The sequence below is a fragment of the Hemibagrus wyckioides genome, linkage group LG10 (genome assembly GCF_019097595.1).
Source record: "Hemibagrus wyckioides isolate EC202008001 linkage group LG10, SWU_Hwy_1.0, whole genome shotgun sequence".
NCBI classification, from domain to species: Eukaryota; Metazoa; Chordata; class Actinopteri; order Siluriformes; family Bagridae; genus Hemibagrus; species Hemibagrus wyckioides.
In genome coordinates, this window is record NC_080719.1 from 18,349,616 (window position 1) to 18,367,701 (window position 18,086).

The following is an 18,086-nucleotide window of genomic DNA, read 5'->3' on the forward strand; positions in this document are numbered from 1 at the left end:
AATGGCTGATTTTATGACATCTGATGCAGCTGGTGATTTTAAAGAAAACTTTTGTTTATCTGGCTAGTCTTAAATTTGTTCGTCCACTCTGAGGAGGATTCAGGGGGTGGAGTTAGAAGACACTTTAAGTGTCCAGTCAACATTTGTCCAAGTGGGAACTATTACCGAGTGTTAGAAGGCTTTATGGAAATAAAGCAACTCGTATAGAGTGCATTCTAACCCTACACTTAAATTCAACTTCATAAGTAATAATTTAATATCCTGTATTTACTGACTTCAATGTTGTTTCAACTCTCTTTCCCCGAAGTGGTGATGAGGCTCCTTCTTCCGCGTTTAACTATTTGTATCAATGCGCGCTGCGAACTGCAGCCTCCTGATGGGGTTCCTCTTGTTTATAACCTCCATTTTAGATAGCTAAATGATCACCCTATAAATGACCAATCCTAATAAACTCTGGGTCGACCTCAGTGTATAATCACCAGTAAAGTGCCCGTAGAGTCTAAATGAACCCAGATAAATGGACAGTGTAAGAGTTAATCCAGCACTGAAGGTGTCAGTTCGGTGTCGTGAGTTCTTCTGTGGAGGGAGGGATGGAGGCTGTGTGTGTGTGTGTGTGTTTAAATCACACATCACCTCACACACATCACTGCCTTGTCCATACGACACTCACCCGTATTTCTAGTGCTTATGTCTTGGGGAAACAGTATTAGACTTTCATATGGGGGAACTAACTATATTGATCAATTTAAGAATAAATAAAAAAAAATAAGAAGAAGAAATAAATGAAATCATCTCAGTCGGTTCTGGAGCCGCAGCATTGCACTGCATGTCCGTGTGGAAACGTGAGCAGAAAGACGAATACAAACTGCAGTGTGTAACCCACTGTAGCAGAAACAGCTGATTGATTTAAAGACTTGAGGGGAAAATACACCTCCACCAGCACCGAGGAGCTGCTTGGGGTTTATCCGGTGAGTAATAATGCGGGTTGCTGTTAGTTAAACGCTCATGTTGTGTTGTCGCAGTGATGAAGGGCGCAAATTGTAGTTTTCAACAACATCTCTGTCACTGCTGTCCTGAAAGCATGCTTATTTTTCAATTTCACACACAGTTAATTACTCCTTATGGTGCCATTAGTGTACATTGCAGTGTGTGTGTGTGTGTGTGTGTGATCGTCTTAAGTGCCGGCAATCAGCGTGTTATTGATAAACTGCACATCAGTCAAGTGTCCATGCAGCGGAATGCAGATTTCCTCACTTTATCAAATCTGTGATGGACTGTCATGGTCAGATCTTCAAACAACATGATCATTAATCCACTGTCAAGTCTTATCTATCTAGACATGTTCTCTATGAGTAATATGTATACTTCTAATACACACACACACACACGCACACACAGATGAGATGCCTGTACAAAGATGCCTGTACAGATGCCTATATATATATATATATATATATATATATATATGTATATATATATATATATATATATATATATATATATATATATATGTGTGTGTGTGTGTGTGTGTGTGTGTATATCTATGTCTATATATATATATATATATATATATATATATATATATGTGTATATATATATATGTGTATATATATATATATATATATATATATATATATATATATATATGTATATGTATGTATATGTATGTGTGTGTGTGTGTGTATGTGTGTATACATATATAATGTATATGTGTGTATGTATGTATGTATTGTATGTACTCTATCTATCTATCTATCTATCTATCTATCTATCTATCTATCTATCTATATACAGATAGATATAAATATAAATCTATTTATAAAAGCAATTTATGAATTCATATCAAATGCCTACATGCACTGGATCATTATGCAGGAAGATTTGTGAACAGAAGGCTATATAACACTGATTTGGAAGACCACATTTGCAAACCAGGTTGAAAAAAGTGCAGTCCGCCTATAAACATACAGGTTTCACTGAAATTGCTCTGTATTGGAAGCCCTTCAGTTTTCACAAATGTCAATCTGTGTAACGAGGAGTCCGATGCCTAGCACAATCACACACAAACGCACGCACACACACTGACTTGAAGAGCCCTCATGACTGCTTCACTGGCTGGAAGACATATGTGCTTCTTTAAGATAATACAGCTTGTCTTCATGCAAGAACAGGTACTCTAATTACTGCAGACAAAATGCACTAGAATTCACTTGAATGGTGAGTACATGAGGATTAGAGCAAGATGGCTGGCTAGGCATCGACAGCCGAAGAATAAAACTCCAATTTTAACAAACAAACATTAGTGGTGTTAGAGTAAATTAAAAAACTTGAAGATTTCAGGAAGAGGAGGGAAAGATTTTAAATCATAGTGAAAGGGTTAGGTTTGCAATCAGCTGATGAAGATGGTGATGAAGAGAACAAGGGCAAGAAAAAAATGAACAGAATTTACTGTGCTCATACATAACAATGTATGACTGACCAAAATGCACAAAGTGTAATAGACTACAATTAAAAAACACAGAGAAAGAAAGAGCTTACAAATTGGAATTGCAAATCGCAGAGCAAAAAAATCAAAATAATAAAGGTGGATAAATGAAAATATTTGTAATCTAGATCCAGGAGAAATATTAATGTATTAGAGCCTCGGTTCTTATAGTTGTGTCCAGGAACTACCAGTTTTATTTTTATTTTGATATATCGGCATAAATCTCAACCCCCTTTAACCATGTTATATTGTATCACATTGAGCATTGTTGTTAGTGTGTTTGACTGGTCACTGGACATGAAGAGTTTAATCTAGACCTCAAGTATGCTGATAAATAAAGTAATTTTTTAATAAAGATGAATGTTCAGATATGAAGACTGTTTGGTTAAAAGACCAGCCATACATCAGTTATGTAGAGCCATACAAGTCCAATTAATACAGCTAAACCAATTAGCAGTTTGAATGTAATAGGCTACATAAACACGAAACAGGACAGAGGAACGTTTATCGAAATATTAAAATACTATAGAGCTGTTTCTGTATTTAATCAGGTCAGAGTGTTAAGACGTTTTCTAATATTAGAACTAACAAGTCAAGTTTAATAGTATGCTATTTTGATTAATATGTTATTAATCAAAAAAAAAAAATTAAACTTTGTTATGATGAATCTCTCTATGAGGAGATGTGTATTTATTATTTGGAAGGAGTCTCCAGTTAAAGAAAGTACAGTCAGTAATTTTTATTCCACAGGAAATTCTAATTCGAGAGAAAAAGTTGAGTAAAAAGGTTGGTGAAAAAATTTAAATTGTTGGCAAAGGAGTAAAACAATTACGTAAAATTATTACTCAATTATTTGCTTTAAATAAACTCTATAAAATTTGAGCCCTTTGTACACAACTTGAAATATGAAACATTAACATATACAGCATATATTCCTTTCAAATTTCAGAAAATGCAGTCGTAGTAGCTTCGAAAAATGGTGTTGGCGCAAAAGATTCATCCTCTATTGAAATGAGATGAAGACCAGTAAAGTGAAGAGTGACGTATACCCACAGATTGAAAACAAGCCCCAGGTGGTGATGGCTTTCCATCGAAACCTTCAGAGAACAGTTGATCCTGCTCTATTTGAGAAATGGTTCATAAAAGAAAAATCTGCCATCATGAAAACATATCTACAAACTGAGAAAAAGATAGTAAATAACCGTAGACTAAATTAATATAAATGCAGATTAGAAATCAGATATTACCTCAAATTGTTTGGATCTGGATATGATTGCTGCGTCCAAAAGGGCGACAAACATATGATCGTATCACAGGAGCGAAATAAATCTGCAGTAGAAATTTTTAATAAGACCGATTTTATTTTAATGAGGATGCAGGAATTTAATGACATTTCATATAACCTACCTCTGTAGAAAAATCAAAGTATTTCTCTTTGCTTTCACTATATTTCATCGTATGAAGGAAATAACTGGAAATAACTAAAGGAGTAACTGTGGTGTTGAAGTGTAGTTTCCACAGAAACTGTGCAAGGAAAATGCATCTGAAGCTGAGTTGCTATTCAAAATGGCTGATGATTATAGCAATTACAACTTCAGCCATTTCAAATATCCACTGGTTTCATCTCCTAAAGCTGTAAAAGCACATTGCATGGACAAGAAACTCTGAATGAAATCATTTTTTCCTGGAACCTTTGCGTTACATTATGCAATTTTTGCATCTTGTACAAGGAATATGGAGGCACAGTGGGGAGCATTGCTGCATCACAGCTCCAGGCTCCTTAGTTTAATCCTGATCCTCAAGTTCCTGTATGTACGGAGTTTCACATGTTCTCCAGATATGTCCAGTTGTGTTTCCTCCTGCTATACTGAAACATGTCACTAGGCTGATTAGTTGATGTGCGAAATGTGTGTGTCCATGGTGTCCTGCAATGGACTGAAGACTCATCTGGGGTGAATTTTTTTGGAGAGGCTAGAAAAAAAGGAAAAAGCACTTTCCAGAAACTATATAAATACTGATAGATATCTAGGCTGGGAAAATACCTAGGATCTAGGATCTCAGCTCTTCAAAAGATAAAGCTGGAAACTTTATCCTTTATCCAACTTTAACCTCTCACTCGTGCTGTAATTGCAGTTATTATAATGAATGAAAAGCAATTCAAACTCCCGGTTTTAAGGGTAAACAAACATTCCTCAAAGAATACGATCTCTTTACGATCACTATCAGTTTGATGGATCCAGTAGCAATATTTAGGTTAAAACTTGGGATAGTCTGGACTGACAATACAAACGGGAGAAGAATCCAATAATGCTGAGCTGGATTGCTTTTTACACCCAAATGACTCCACTGAATAAGAGAAAGATATCACGGCAGTAAGGAGATTAATTATACAACACATATGGACTTGTGAAATTACTTCCATTCATTAATGGAATGTAGGTTTTGTACAGAATTATTGCGAATATGAATTTAAAATGGCGGACAAATGAAATGTAATCATTTCCTAAAGAGGAGCAGCGTACATGTTAAATGTCACTATACACTGTATCTCTGCCTTGTGTAACAGTACATGACACTACACTACTGCATATTTGTGGATGACTTTTCCCACCTCCTTCACAGCAGGGAGAGCTGCTAGATTCTGTATCAGCTTTTCCCCCAAGGCAGATTCAACACTCGGCTGCCCTCCGACATCCAAATGCATTAATTTAAACAGTTCTATAAAAGATAACTGTAATATCTATAACTGAAATTATCTTCTGCACATCCTCTTTTCAGCCCCCCCAACTATCTATCTATCTATCTATCTATCTATCTATCTCTCTCTCTCTCTCTCTCTCTCTCTCTCTCTCTCTCTCTCTCTCTCTCTCTATATATATATATATATATATATATATATATATATATATATATAATTACATAACACAAAGGTTTGTTTATATATATATATATATATATATATATATATATATATATATATATATAATATAAACCTTTGTGTAATGTAATTGAAATAAAAAAATACATAAAATCTTTTACACATATAGATAACGTTTGTGATTCCAATTAATAGATCACATTTAACAGTGAATGTACATTTATTTTTGTGATAAAGTTGTAAACAAAATGTACTATAATAATAAATACCTAGATGGCATAAATCTAGAAATTTTAAATGGAACAATTAATGTTTATTATTTTGAACTGATTTATCAAATAACCAAGAAACAAAAGATTATTGCAGTCACTGGTTATGAAATACAGCTCTCAAAAATGATGTAAAAGAAATGCAATAGACTTTTAGCAAAAATATAAAGCGGGTCGATTTGAGCGTTAATGCACAATTATAATGTATAATGATGTATAAATTATCTACACGAGTCAACATGTCAAATGCAGTAAAATATGTTCAATATTAGATTTGATTAGATTGTTCTATTCATAATCCCTTACACGTTCACAGTGATGTTTGGCATTGAACAATGACACACATCAGCGTTACAACATGAATCTGAACGTTTTTGTAACCGGCGTAAACCGTAACATCTTCACACATTTTATTGCTAACATTAACTCAATTTGATTCATCTGAATCATCATTTGTTTATTCACCCCATCATAATCATATTGGACATTTGTGATGATAAAGATACGGTAAGCACAGATTACTCCATAATGAACAGTTTTGCAGTAAGAAATGGAATTTTTACATGCAGACGAGCGCAGTTTTACACGCAGTGATGGGTCCCAGTGAGGTTATTAGAAATATAGGGACGCTGCTCGTCCAATCAAATTAGTAGACCAGAACTAACAGTTGAATAATAAGATTGAATGTTGTAGAGACAAGTTAATTCCTGTTCTCATTTACATTATAGTACCCACATCTCTCTCTCTCTCTATCTGCTGTGTCTGTCTGTCTCTCTCTCTATCTATCTATCTGTCTGTCTGTCTGTCTCTGTTTATCTATCTATCTATATATAGTCCCAACCCCAGATAAAATGTGAGGGTTGAGTCAGGAGGGGTATCAGGCATAAAACCTGTGCCAAATAAATACATACGGACTAAATGATCCGTCCGAACAGGGAGCAGCTGAAAGAACAACAACTAAAAAAACAATAATGTATTCAAATGCACATTAATATAACATTAAAATGACCTGGCATTAATTTTACAATAGAACTATGATCTGTTTCATGTAGTTATACCGAACAACTTCTGACCAATCAGATTCAAGAATTCAACCATACCATGATCAGTATTCTGCTATAGAGAGGTATGCTGCTTTTTAGGACTAACTATTCGGCATCACTTAGCTTATAAACACAATCCACCTGTATTTTTAGAGACTTTCAGGGTATTTTATTGTTTCATGATGTCCCGTGTAATTATGAACTTGTTCTGTTCACACTATTGTGCTTTCCAAAGCAACATTACATTGCATTTTGTGCCACTGTCATGAAGACACAATGTGTACACCAACGGAATGATGTCCTGACTTATAGACCTGACTAGAAATGCAAAACACAACACTTCCAGAATTTATTTCAAAGAGAAAATCCATGCAAGCAAAAAAAATATATAGTTTGGAAAATGGCTGAATTGTTCCTGAGTGAATTATGAAGAAATTAGAACTGTCGAAATGTCCTAACTAGGATATGTCAATTAATCCTCTAATTATCCTGTGTCTACAGTTTGACAGATCGCAACTCCAGGAAGCCGTGTTTTATCTGTCATATTGTCACAGGTTCAGAGAACATAGTCAACCAGACCCATACGCAGGATCAAACCAATCCTTGGTTTATTAACAAAGACATGAAAAAATAAAAATTCCTGGAAACACAGACATGTCACAGGAATTAGCACAATCCTAAATAAACGAACAGAAAACTAAGCACGACAGTACACAACGGCAGACATTGTGAACAAGTTGTGAACAATGACTCGATCAAAGAACTGACACAAGAAGAAGGGTATAAATACCAAACCAAATTAAAGTGCAGGTGAAGACATGCAAGACATAATCACATGACATTCACAATGAACAGCGATAAACCTGCCAGCGCCCCCTAGCACTTTGGCCGGGAAATGTCTCAGTCTGTAACATTTATTTTTCCTTTATTATTATTAATGCTGATGTTTTGTATTATGTTAATTCAGTACATGTCTTAAGGGATGAACCGTTTGTCATGTCTTTAGAACTGATGGCTTAAGAGCACTTTATTAGGAACACTACACTAACACCAGGTAGTTACTCTAAACTCTTCATAGCATGGATTCCACATGATGTTGGAAATATTCTTTTGAGATTCTGGTCCATGTTGACATGCAGATTTTTTCAGGCGCATTTTTCATGCTGTGAATCTCCCGCTCAAACAAGGCTACTGAAGGACATTGAATTCATTCCCATGTTCATGAGACCAGTTTTTGCTTTCTTATGGTGCTGGAATTGACCATGAGAAGATGGTAAATTGTAGCTATGAAGCGATGCATGCACATGACCAGCCTGGGTGTTCTCCTTTGACTAATCTGCATGGATTTTATACATTGCACTGCTGCCACACGATTGGCTGATTAGACAGGTGTTCCTAATAAAGTGTCCAGTCAGTGCACATGATCTAAATAGGAATGTGCAGGCAGTTTGTCTTTATGGAAGAGATGTAATGATCTACTTAATGGTAGATAATGATAATTTGTTTATATCCAGGCTGCAAATAATATACCTAGAAGCTTTCATAACTGGGTTGGGTTTGGTCAGCTGTGTTCACATTAATCATGATATAAAAAAAAAATTGGTTGATGTTATCATTTGGGCATTACTGGTCAATCCAGGTCCTGGAATACTAATCACGTGAACATTTTGGTGTTTTCCTTTCTCCCAACTTGTTGATGAGTTAAGAGTAGGAAAAACTTTTGAGAAACTCTGGTCAAGGATAAAGCACAGAGAACTTTTCAAACACGCAGATAGATTTTCTTTTCACCCTCCTTTAAGAAACTGTGGCATGGAATTTATTCATTTCTGTTTCCATGATTGCAAACAGGACAGATCTCCTGCTTTCATTCTCATCATATTTCCACATTGCATGGAGGAGGATTATTTCGATTGGAAACATACCTTCTGCTCTTATTACTTTTTTTCCCCTGTTTGTAAGAGATTAACCACACGACGTTGCCTTTTGAAACGGAGAACTAACTCCATTTCTGTCAGAAGGATTTTAGTTGCTGCGAGTCTGTAAGATGAAAGCAGTGGAAAATAGCTTGAAGAAAATGAAACATCGAATCCTTTTTTTTTTTTCCTTCAGTTCAGCGTTCGAGAGAATCCATAATGATGCCTGCACGAGAAGCCACCAAGAAGAAACCACCCAAGGACAGCTTAACTTTATTACCCTGTTTCTATTTCGTAGAGGTGAGCACTTCTACCGAATATTAATATCTTGTGCTGTTTAATGATGAAATCAGCTCCATAATTATTGGCACCCTTTATGAAAACAAGCAAAAAAGTTTAGAAACAAGTTTTCCAAAAATGCATGTGCAGCGAAATTATTGAAAATGAATTCTATTTTAAGGAAATGTGTGAAAATAGAGTCAGTCTTCCTGAAAAACTGTATAACTTTTAAATTGGTCCCAATTTTCTAAAAACTCTGTTGTTGCCTTTCAGTATCTCCTGTTTTATCTCTATGGTGTAACAATTAGGTTGCAAACATGTAAAATATATTTGTCGCCTAATCCCCATATGGGAAATATCAAAGAGATTTCAGTGTACAGGTTGCAGGTGGATGTTGATGTGCCTTCTGTGATAAAGTAGCTTAAATCAGGAGTAATTTTTTTTAAATAATCATTGAAAACCTTGAATATTTGCTTAGGTCATATTTGTTTTTGATTGAATGTTTGGATGATTTGGGCTAGGTCCAAATCATCCAACAAGTCCAGGTCTTTTGCAAAATTGATGCCATCATGAAATTTTCTTAGTACATCCATCCATCCACCCATCCATCCGTCCAACCACCCATCCACCCACCCAACCACCCAGCCACCCACCTATCCATCAACCAACCAACCAACCAAACAACCATCCATCCAGCCACCCATCCATCCACCCATCCATCCATCCAGCCACTCACCCACCCATCCATCCAATTTCTGTACATCTATATGGGATTGCAGGGAACCATTAACTTAGAGATCAGCCTAGATTGAAGGAGGACCAGACCAGAGTACCCAGAGTAAATCCATGAAGCCTGGGGAGAACATAAAATCTCTGAGAGGAGGTGGTAATTAAACCCAAGGGGCAAACATTCTAACTTCTTCTTCTAAAGTTAACTCAAGTTATATAAAGTTATATTCCTATCTGGAATCATCCTTCCAGGATTTCATGATTTTCTGATTGCAAAAATTAACACCAAATCAAGCAAACTTTCATGTTTTTTAATCTTCATCTCTTTAACTTGAATAGGGATCACAGGAAGAGACTCAGTGCTGTTATACCCACTAACTGAGGCTTCCTGAAATATTGATTTGAAGGTTAATAATCATTTTAGGGGAAATAAACTGCTTAATACAACTACAAAAAAATCCCCATTTGTTATTTATTCATGTAATATTCATTTCATCTGATCATTTTCGCTTATTTTCATGATGGGTTCCAAAAACGATGGTACACAGTTGGGTTTTTCAGTGAGATCTACAACATCAAGCTGTGCATTGGGAATCCGTGTGTCTAACAACAAAGACACTGAAAAAGACAGCATTGACTTTAACACAACATCATAATTTCTTGCTTGGTGATGGATTATTAATTCCATTGTCATTGCTTTGCTCATGTGACTCGCAGCTGCCTATCGTGGCTTCCTCTATGGTCTCTTTGTACTTCCTGGAGTTGACTGATGTGCTGCAGCCTGCGCAGGTGGGTTTTCGCTGCCATGACCGCTCGCTCAGCATGCCCTACGTGGAGAGCGGAGAGGAACTTATCCCCCTGCTCATGCTGCTGAGTCTCGCCTTTGCTGGTCCCGCTGCTTCCGTAAGTGAACTGGACTTAAATGACCAAGAGTAACTTTTGTAGTATGAATAGCATCTAGTTTATTTATTTGTTTTTAATCTTTGGACAATGCTTCTTTAGATAGTTAAATGTTCTTGGTCTCGTAAAAGGGACTTCTGATAAAGAAATATTCTTTGCCTTAATACTTTTATATTCTTTTATATTATAGGTATTCTTTTACTTTACTTTTAGTAGCCCACAGATTGACCAGAATAAATAACTTTTATAATAATTTTTATCTATTAGATTCAGGTGATCGGTGCTTTATCAGTAAACCAGCAAAATTCTTCCTAATATTGTTTTGAAACTGTTTTAAAAAATATTATATTTATTATATAATATGTTATTCAAGTACTTACTCAGAATAATAATTGTACAGCATGTTTGGATGAAAGTCCAGGAAAGCCATGTATTATTATTATTATTATTATTATTATTATTATTTGTGATGTCAAGATAACAAAAGTTGTTTTCTTAAGATCACAGCTCATTTTTAAGAGTTGTGATCAGACTGCATTATTGTATATTGTATATAGGCATATGCTGGCCAAATTAGTTGTTTGAGAAGGTGACGCAGAAATCTGTAGCTGTACAGTATACACTACAGTGAACCTGATCCGTTTCATCGGCAGTCAGTTTGAGGAAGCAAAATGTCTCCATGGCTCAGATGTTTAGATAAATAGATGTACTTATTAATTCTGAAGGGAAAATTTGGGGAGATTATACAAAAACACCATACAGTCACCTCAGCTCAGGCCATAATGCTACCACTATACCATTAGCTTTATATTGAGGGAATCTCAGATAATGCTTAAAAAAAAAAGGTTTGCTTTCTTTATTGTCAGTCAGTTATCTAAATATATCATTGTTAAGCCATTAATGAAAGCATTCTGTCTGAGGGATTGCCTGCTGTTGTGTTTTGTTTGTCTAGATTATGATGGGAGAGGGTATTGTGTATTGCATGCAGTCCAGACTCAAGATAGGGTCTGGGAATGAGGGAAGCATCAATGCTGGTGGATGTAATTTCAACTCCTTCCTCCGCAGAACAGTGCGTTTTGTTGGTAAGTGATCAAACGTCTCATATGCTAAAAATAAGGTATAAAGTGTATACATAGCATTATAAAAATACTGCTACTGTAGTAATAATTCATTTGAGTTAAAAGTAGTGAACAAATGTTCGTAATGCTAAGAACTTTTTTTCTCATTCATAAAAGGGTTCTTTATATACTGAGGCCCTTCACAGTTTAGTTTTAAAATAGTAATAAAAATGGCTAGCTAACTATCCAAATCTTGTGCAGGATTCAGGGGCTTGCTCGGTTGAAATGGCTAGCTAGCTAGTGCATGTTTCGTACATCTTTCTATATAACTAGCAAAGATGCCCTTTACATCCCGAGCACTGCCACATATTTAACACCACAGGGTCTGTAATCACTACAGAACACTGATATAATGGCTAACGTTTAATACAAAAAAAATCTGGCTAACTAGTTTAGCTCACTCAGCTAGCTAATGGCTGATTTGTTTCCACAGGTTGGATGTTGAGCTGTGAAATGCTGATATCTCAAAGGGTTTTTAGCCTTAAAACATTGTTTTCCAACAGTTCCATTTAAAACTGAAGATATGTTGGGATACATTGGGAAAGAATGCTCATGTGTCTTCACTGTCTCAGACATTGCTGCTTCTGACTAATCATTTGGCATTTGGACTAAGCGTTTCTTCATTTCCTCCTTTTCAGGTGTGCATGTGTTTGGTCTTTGTGCCACGGCACTGGTCACTGACGTCATCCAAATTGCCACTGGCTACCACACACCCTTCTTTCTGACTGTATGCAAGCCCAATTACACCCTCCCTGGAGTCTCCTGTGACAAAAATCCCTACATCACTAAAGACATCTGCTCTGGCCATGACCAGCATGCCATTCTGTCAGCCAGGTAATCCCACAATCCCACATTGACCAGGATGAATATAATATAACTATTATCCAAAAGTCTCATTCAAATAGGATTTGGAATTAGTTTTTTATGCACTTTCTGTATTTATCTCTTTTTCCTTACCCCAAGTGCTGTCAATGGTTTTGCCTTACTCTAGACATTTGCTTTCCTTTGTGGCAGGAAAACCTTTCCTTCCCAGCATGCAACTCTTTCTTCCTTTGCTGCTGTTTATATTTCAGTAAGTCTCTCCCTCTCGGTGTGAATGTGTCTGTGTTGGGTGACAAGAGCAAAGCAAACAATATGTACCAATAAGCAAATCCAAGTTAATCCCTCTCTTGATGTGGCAAGATAAACAGTATTAGCAAAGATTATAATAGAAATGGGTTTTTGAAAATAGGAACAAATAAATGAATATATTTACACAAACTGGTTCAGTGTTTTTGCATCTATAGCTTTTGGTATTTAACTAAGGAAAATATGGATTTAATTATTCATAACTGCATCATCTTGCAAGGTCTCTGGCAGATTGTGTAGAAATAAACCAGTCATATCCCATTTTCAGCCACCAGCCCATCATTATATAAATATCACAAGATACCAGGCTGATGGATAGGAATTTGAGTACGCGGGTATGGACCATCTGTTGTGCTCTCTGTTCCTCTAGATGTACTTCAACTCCACTATCTCAGACAACACCAAGCTGCTGAAACCTGTCCTGGTGTTTGCCTTTGCCATTGCAGCTGCCCTGACCGGTCTCACTCAGATCACACAGTACCGCAGCCACCCCATTGACGTCTATGTGGGTTTTTGCATCGGCGCTGGCATCGCGGTCTACCTGGTGAGGCTGTTATTCTATGCCCTTTCATATGCATGTGGAAGCTGTGCCTTTGCTTTCTATCTTATCACAGTACATGTCTTCCTCTTACCAAAGGCGTAATATTTAAGATGGGAGAGTGCGAGTCCTCGGGGGCTTTCATGTCAGTCATGTCTTCCTTTCCTTGATCTTTTGCCTTAGTCCAGAATTAGATTGCATGATGTAAAAATATTCTCATGAGTGAGTGTTGTGGTCCCTTCGCATCTACTGTGCAAAAGTAAAATTTGAGGCCGGGTGGTCAATATTAATCATTCTGTGTACAGTACCATGTAATGTTTAAATACACTAGATAAATGAAAGCTGCAGTCAATTAAGAATGTTTAGTCAGTTAATTACATGGTGTGTGAATATAAACAGAAATTGACTTCACTTGAACCTTCTCTGTTTTTTCCCAGGCATTCTATGCTGTTTCTAACTTCAAACCAGCACAGGATTCCATTCCTGTTCCTGCCCCACCCCCTCCAAAGGATGCCCTGCGAGCACTTGCCCAGAGAGGGCACGACTCGGTTTACAATAAAGGCCATGCCTCTGAGAGTAACGAAGAGATCACGTCACCGTCTTCCTTGGATGGCTTGAACCGCCCCATCCAGCGTGAGAAGGCATCATTAGGTAGCCTGAAACGGGCCAGTGTAGACGTAGAGCTCCTTGCCCCCCGCAGCCCTATGGGTAAGGAGACTATGGTGACATTCAGCAACACTTTACCGCGTGCTACAGCTGCAGGCCCTGAGGAGCCAACAAGGCGTCTGGTAACAGTGCCTGTGCCTGTGGACCCAATGCGCTCACATCAGCTAGTCTCTGAATGGAAGCAAAAGTCCTTGGAGATGCGCAGTGCAAGTCTACAGAGTGATGAGGGCAGTAAAGAGGACTCAGACCTAGGTGAGGACACCACGGAAGAAGAGAGCGCACCATCTACATTATACAGCACCACTGTACCACAATCTGCCAAACCAGCCAATGCACCCACTGGAGCAAGGGTAGTGATGCCTCCCAAGCCGCCAGTCCCTCCTCCAGTGTCTCCAAAGAGTGCCAGCACCCGTGCTAAGTGGCTGTCTATCACAGAGAAGAGTGGGGCCAATATACCAGGTGTGCTCAGGGTGACGAACCAACCTCGCATCATGCAGGTCATTGCCATGTCCAAGCAGCAGGGTCTGCTATCCAGCACCAAATCCTCTGAGGCATCCTCTTCCTCTGCCACCTCCTCTATCACAGGCACTGAGTCACCCCCCTATCGCCCACCATCTGAACGTGACAGCGGCTCTGGGATCATCACAGTTGATGCCCATGCCTCCCACCACCCTGTAGTCCACATGGTCTCCAACCCTGCCAATCCCTGGGAATGGAGGGGATCCTCAAACGGGAACATGTCCGATTCGTATGAACTCAATGACCTGAACCGCGAGGGCTCTAGAGGATATCGTCAGGTCAAGAACAGCTCGCCATGCTCTTCAACTGGTGAGGCTGACCCAGATTCCCATAAGCCTTTTCAAACCCCTCAGCCCCCGCAACCTCCCCAGCTCCCCAAGCTCGATCAAAACATGGAGGGACGCAGTCTGCGCTGCAAAACCCCTCTGGTGCTTATTGATCGGGAGAACCCTCAGAACCATCAGGAGAACTTTTACAAAAAGCTGCAGAGTGGAAGACGTTTCAAAGAGTGACAAGGCACAACATCTAGGAGCACAAATGATGCAGGTTGGACCCATATCACTATGCATCACTCAGACTTTCGTTCTCATTTTTGTGCATTTTTTTTAGTTTTGATGACTTTGCTCACTAGTGAGGGTAAATACCTGCATGGTTTAATGAGAAAACATATCCCCCCCCAAAAAAAATGCTGCTTCAGCCAATACAATGAGCACAATATTTTTGGTCATATCTCTGGACTGGAATGGCACCGAAACCTAATGAAGAAGATATATACTCTATATATAATATTTACCAGAATCTCAGATTTGAAATATGAAAAAGAGGCTGATTGCAAGGTTGCTATTTTGTATTGTGGCCTTTTTATCTGTTGGTACTTGATTTTAAGCACATTTGTCTGTGCCTATGATGTCAAGTGGATTTCATCTATTTATGTCTTTTAATGTGGTACTATCTTAGAGTATATTGCCTTGGGGATAATAACACTCTAAGATACATTTTAATGGAGTTTAAATTGATCAACTTTCTCCTCGTGCAGGAGAGAGCTTGACTTCTTTTGCTTAAAGAAATACTGCACTCAAAAATGCTTGGCTTGTACTACTACTGCATTTAGCATTTTTCAGTGTAGTACAGTCATGGGAAATATAACTCTTTTGACATATGGAGCTCATGCGCTTAGATCTTGACTATAATTCATGCACACATTATACATTTTCTATAACACAGTTCAGAGACCACCATTTCTGGCTGTATGGGAAAAACACCAAAAATTACTGGAGGTGAGTAACTGGTAGTTATTGAGCGGTAAGCTCCATGTCTGAATGCGCTACATTTCCCTGCATAAGTCTTCTTAAGAAAAAAGTATAGCTTTTTTGCTATTTTCAATAAAGGAATGCATTTTTTTTTTCTGAGCACTTGAAAATAAAGCACAGGGAAGTGCCTGAATGGCATATGGTTCCAGTTATAGGTTCTAGTAATAAAAATGTGTTCATAAGTGAGGGGGATTGTTTAAGGCATTTATTGTCTTCATATTTTGTTTATACTTTTCTCGGTTAATGAAGAGCGTGTGGCTTGTGCTCACTTGCCGATGGACTACTGCATGTTACGTGAGTGGTTGTATCAGTTGGAAGTTCAGCCTTGTCACAGTGATGAATTAAATTTGATCAGTGATTGTCTTTGCATCGTGTGGCAAATGAAGCACAATGGACATTTAATGTGCAGACGTGTGAAGATATAAATATAATATAATTTTCATATTGCGATAATATTGCCAAACCTTTCAGCATAGTTGGAAAACTATGATATCAGCATGAGATTGTATTAAAATTCTATGTATTCAAAGATTATATTTTATTGTTTTCAATAAGATTTGTGAAATAAATCTAATCACAGAGTACTAGCATACAGGTTACATCCACAATGGGTAACAACACATGAGATTCCAAGAGATTATGAGTGGACCAGCTTTTGTTTTGCTGGGAATGGTGCAGAATGGACTAACTAATGAAAGAACAAATCTAGTTCGTTCTTTGTTCAAATCTAGCGATGCATCCTCCATGACAATAATGTAGTAAGCAGAACTCCAAAGTTAGTCAAGGAACAAAAAAGGAAAATCGGTAAGATTGAAAGCAAAATTGAAAGCATCCTATTTATAATCAGCACTGAACAATACTTCATCAATAGGTTAGGCATAACGTTATAAGCACTGACGGGTGCAGTGAACACTGAGCATCTCCTCATCATGGCACCTGTTAGTGGGTGGGATATATTAGGCAGCAAGTGAACATTTTGTCCGCAAAGTTGATGTGTTAGAAGCAGGAAAAATGGACAAGTGTAAGGATTTGACAAGGGACAAATTCTGATGGCTATAGGACTGGATCAGAGCATCTCCAAAACTGCAGCTCTTGTGGGGTGTTCCTGGTCTGCAGTGGTCAGTATCTATCAAAAGTGGTCCAAGGAAGGAACAGTGGTGAACCGGCGACAGGGTCATGTGCGGCCAAGGTTCATTGATGCCCTTGGGGAGCAAAGGCTGGCCCATGTGATCTGATCCAAGAGACGAGCTACTGTTACTCAAACTGCTGAAGAAGTTAATGCTGGTTCTAGAAAGGTGTCAGAATACACAGCGCATCACAGTTTGTTGTGTATGGGGCTGCGTAGCCGCAGATGGAAACAGGATGCACTATGGGAAGAAGGCAAGCTGGCAGAGGCAGCCATCCATGTATTGGGTCTTGCCATCCATGTGGATGATACTTTAACACATACTACCTTCCTAAGCATTACTGCAGACCATCGTCTGTACACCGTCCTATTTATGGAGGCCCCACCTCGCAACTTAGAGGACTTAAATCATCTGCTGCTAATATCTTGGTGCCAGATACAATAGCACACCTTCAGGTATCTAGTGGAGTCCATGCCTCAATGGGTCAGGGCTGTTTTGGCAACAAAAGGGGGACCAACACAATATTAGGCAGGCAGTCATAATGTTATGCCTGATTGGTGTATACCGCTTAAAAATGCATCACATAAAATATCACATAATCAATATTGAATGTGATGTGGTGCTGTTACCAAACCAAAGTTCATTATTTTATGAATAATAGCACAGCCTTAAGAGCACAATAAATACAAAGAGTTATTTATTACAGAATAACCCACTGACTAGACTATATTTATAAAATCTTGTACATATTTTATGCACAATAGAATAGAATAGTTCTAGCAGGATGAACTGCTTCTTGTTCTCTTGGCTTTTATATTATTCCTGTGAAATATTTTGAAAAGACTGCCATGTTTTCTGTGTGCTGAGCTTGAAAGCATGCAGTGTGAACTAAGGATTATTGGTATGAAGAAAGCCTTGGGCACATTGGACACAGAAGAAGAAAGGCTGAAATGTGTGTTCTCGTGCCTTTGGAACGAGTGTTGACAGAAAATTACAGACAGCAGGAGAAAGCCACAAAGCACTAGCTTATTTTTTATTCTCATATTTATCATGTAACTCTGCGTTTACTGATTTTTTAAGCTAGTAATGAAAGTGCAAATTGCAAAGATGTTAGTCTAAAAATACCAATCAATGTGTATTTTATTAACAGGTCAGTAATGAGAGCTAAGGAGATCCTTGGTCCT

General features: G+C 37.9%; 1 protein-coding gene across 1 annotated transcript; it reads left to right on the forward strand.

Annotated features, from left to right (window-relative positions):
• The first annotated feature begins 592 nt into the window (after window positions 1-592).
• On the forward strand, window positions 593-16,311 carry plppr3b (phospholipid phosphatase related 3b). Its single transcript, XM_058401173.1, has 8 exons — window positions 593-968; window positions 8,785-8,888; window positions 10,314-10,499; window positions 11,449-11,578; window positions 12,253-12,448; window positions 12,629-12,686; window positions 13,113-13,286; window positions 13,718-16,311. Exons 2-8 carry the CDS (start codon window positions 8,808-8,810, stop codon window positions 14,975-14,977), a joined length of 2,085 nt encoding a protein of 694 aa, XP_058257156.1. The 5' UTR covers window positions 593-968; window positions 8,785-8,807; the 3' UTR covers window positions 14,978-16,311.
• Window positions 16,312-18,086: the final 1,775 nt, after the last annotated feature.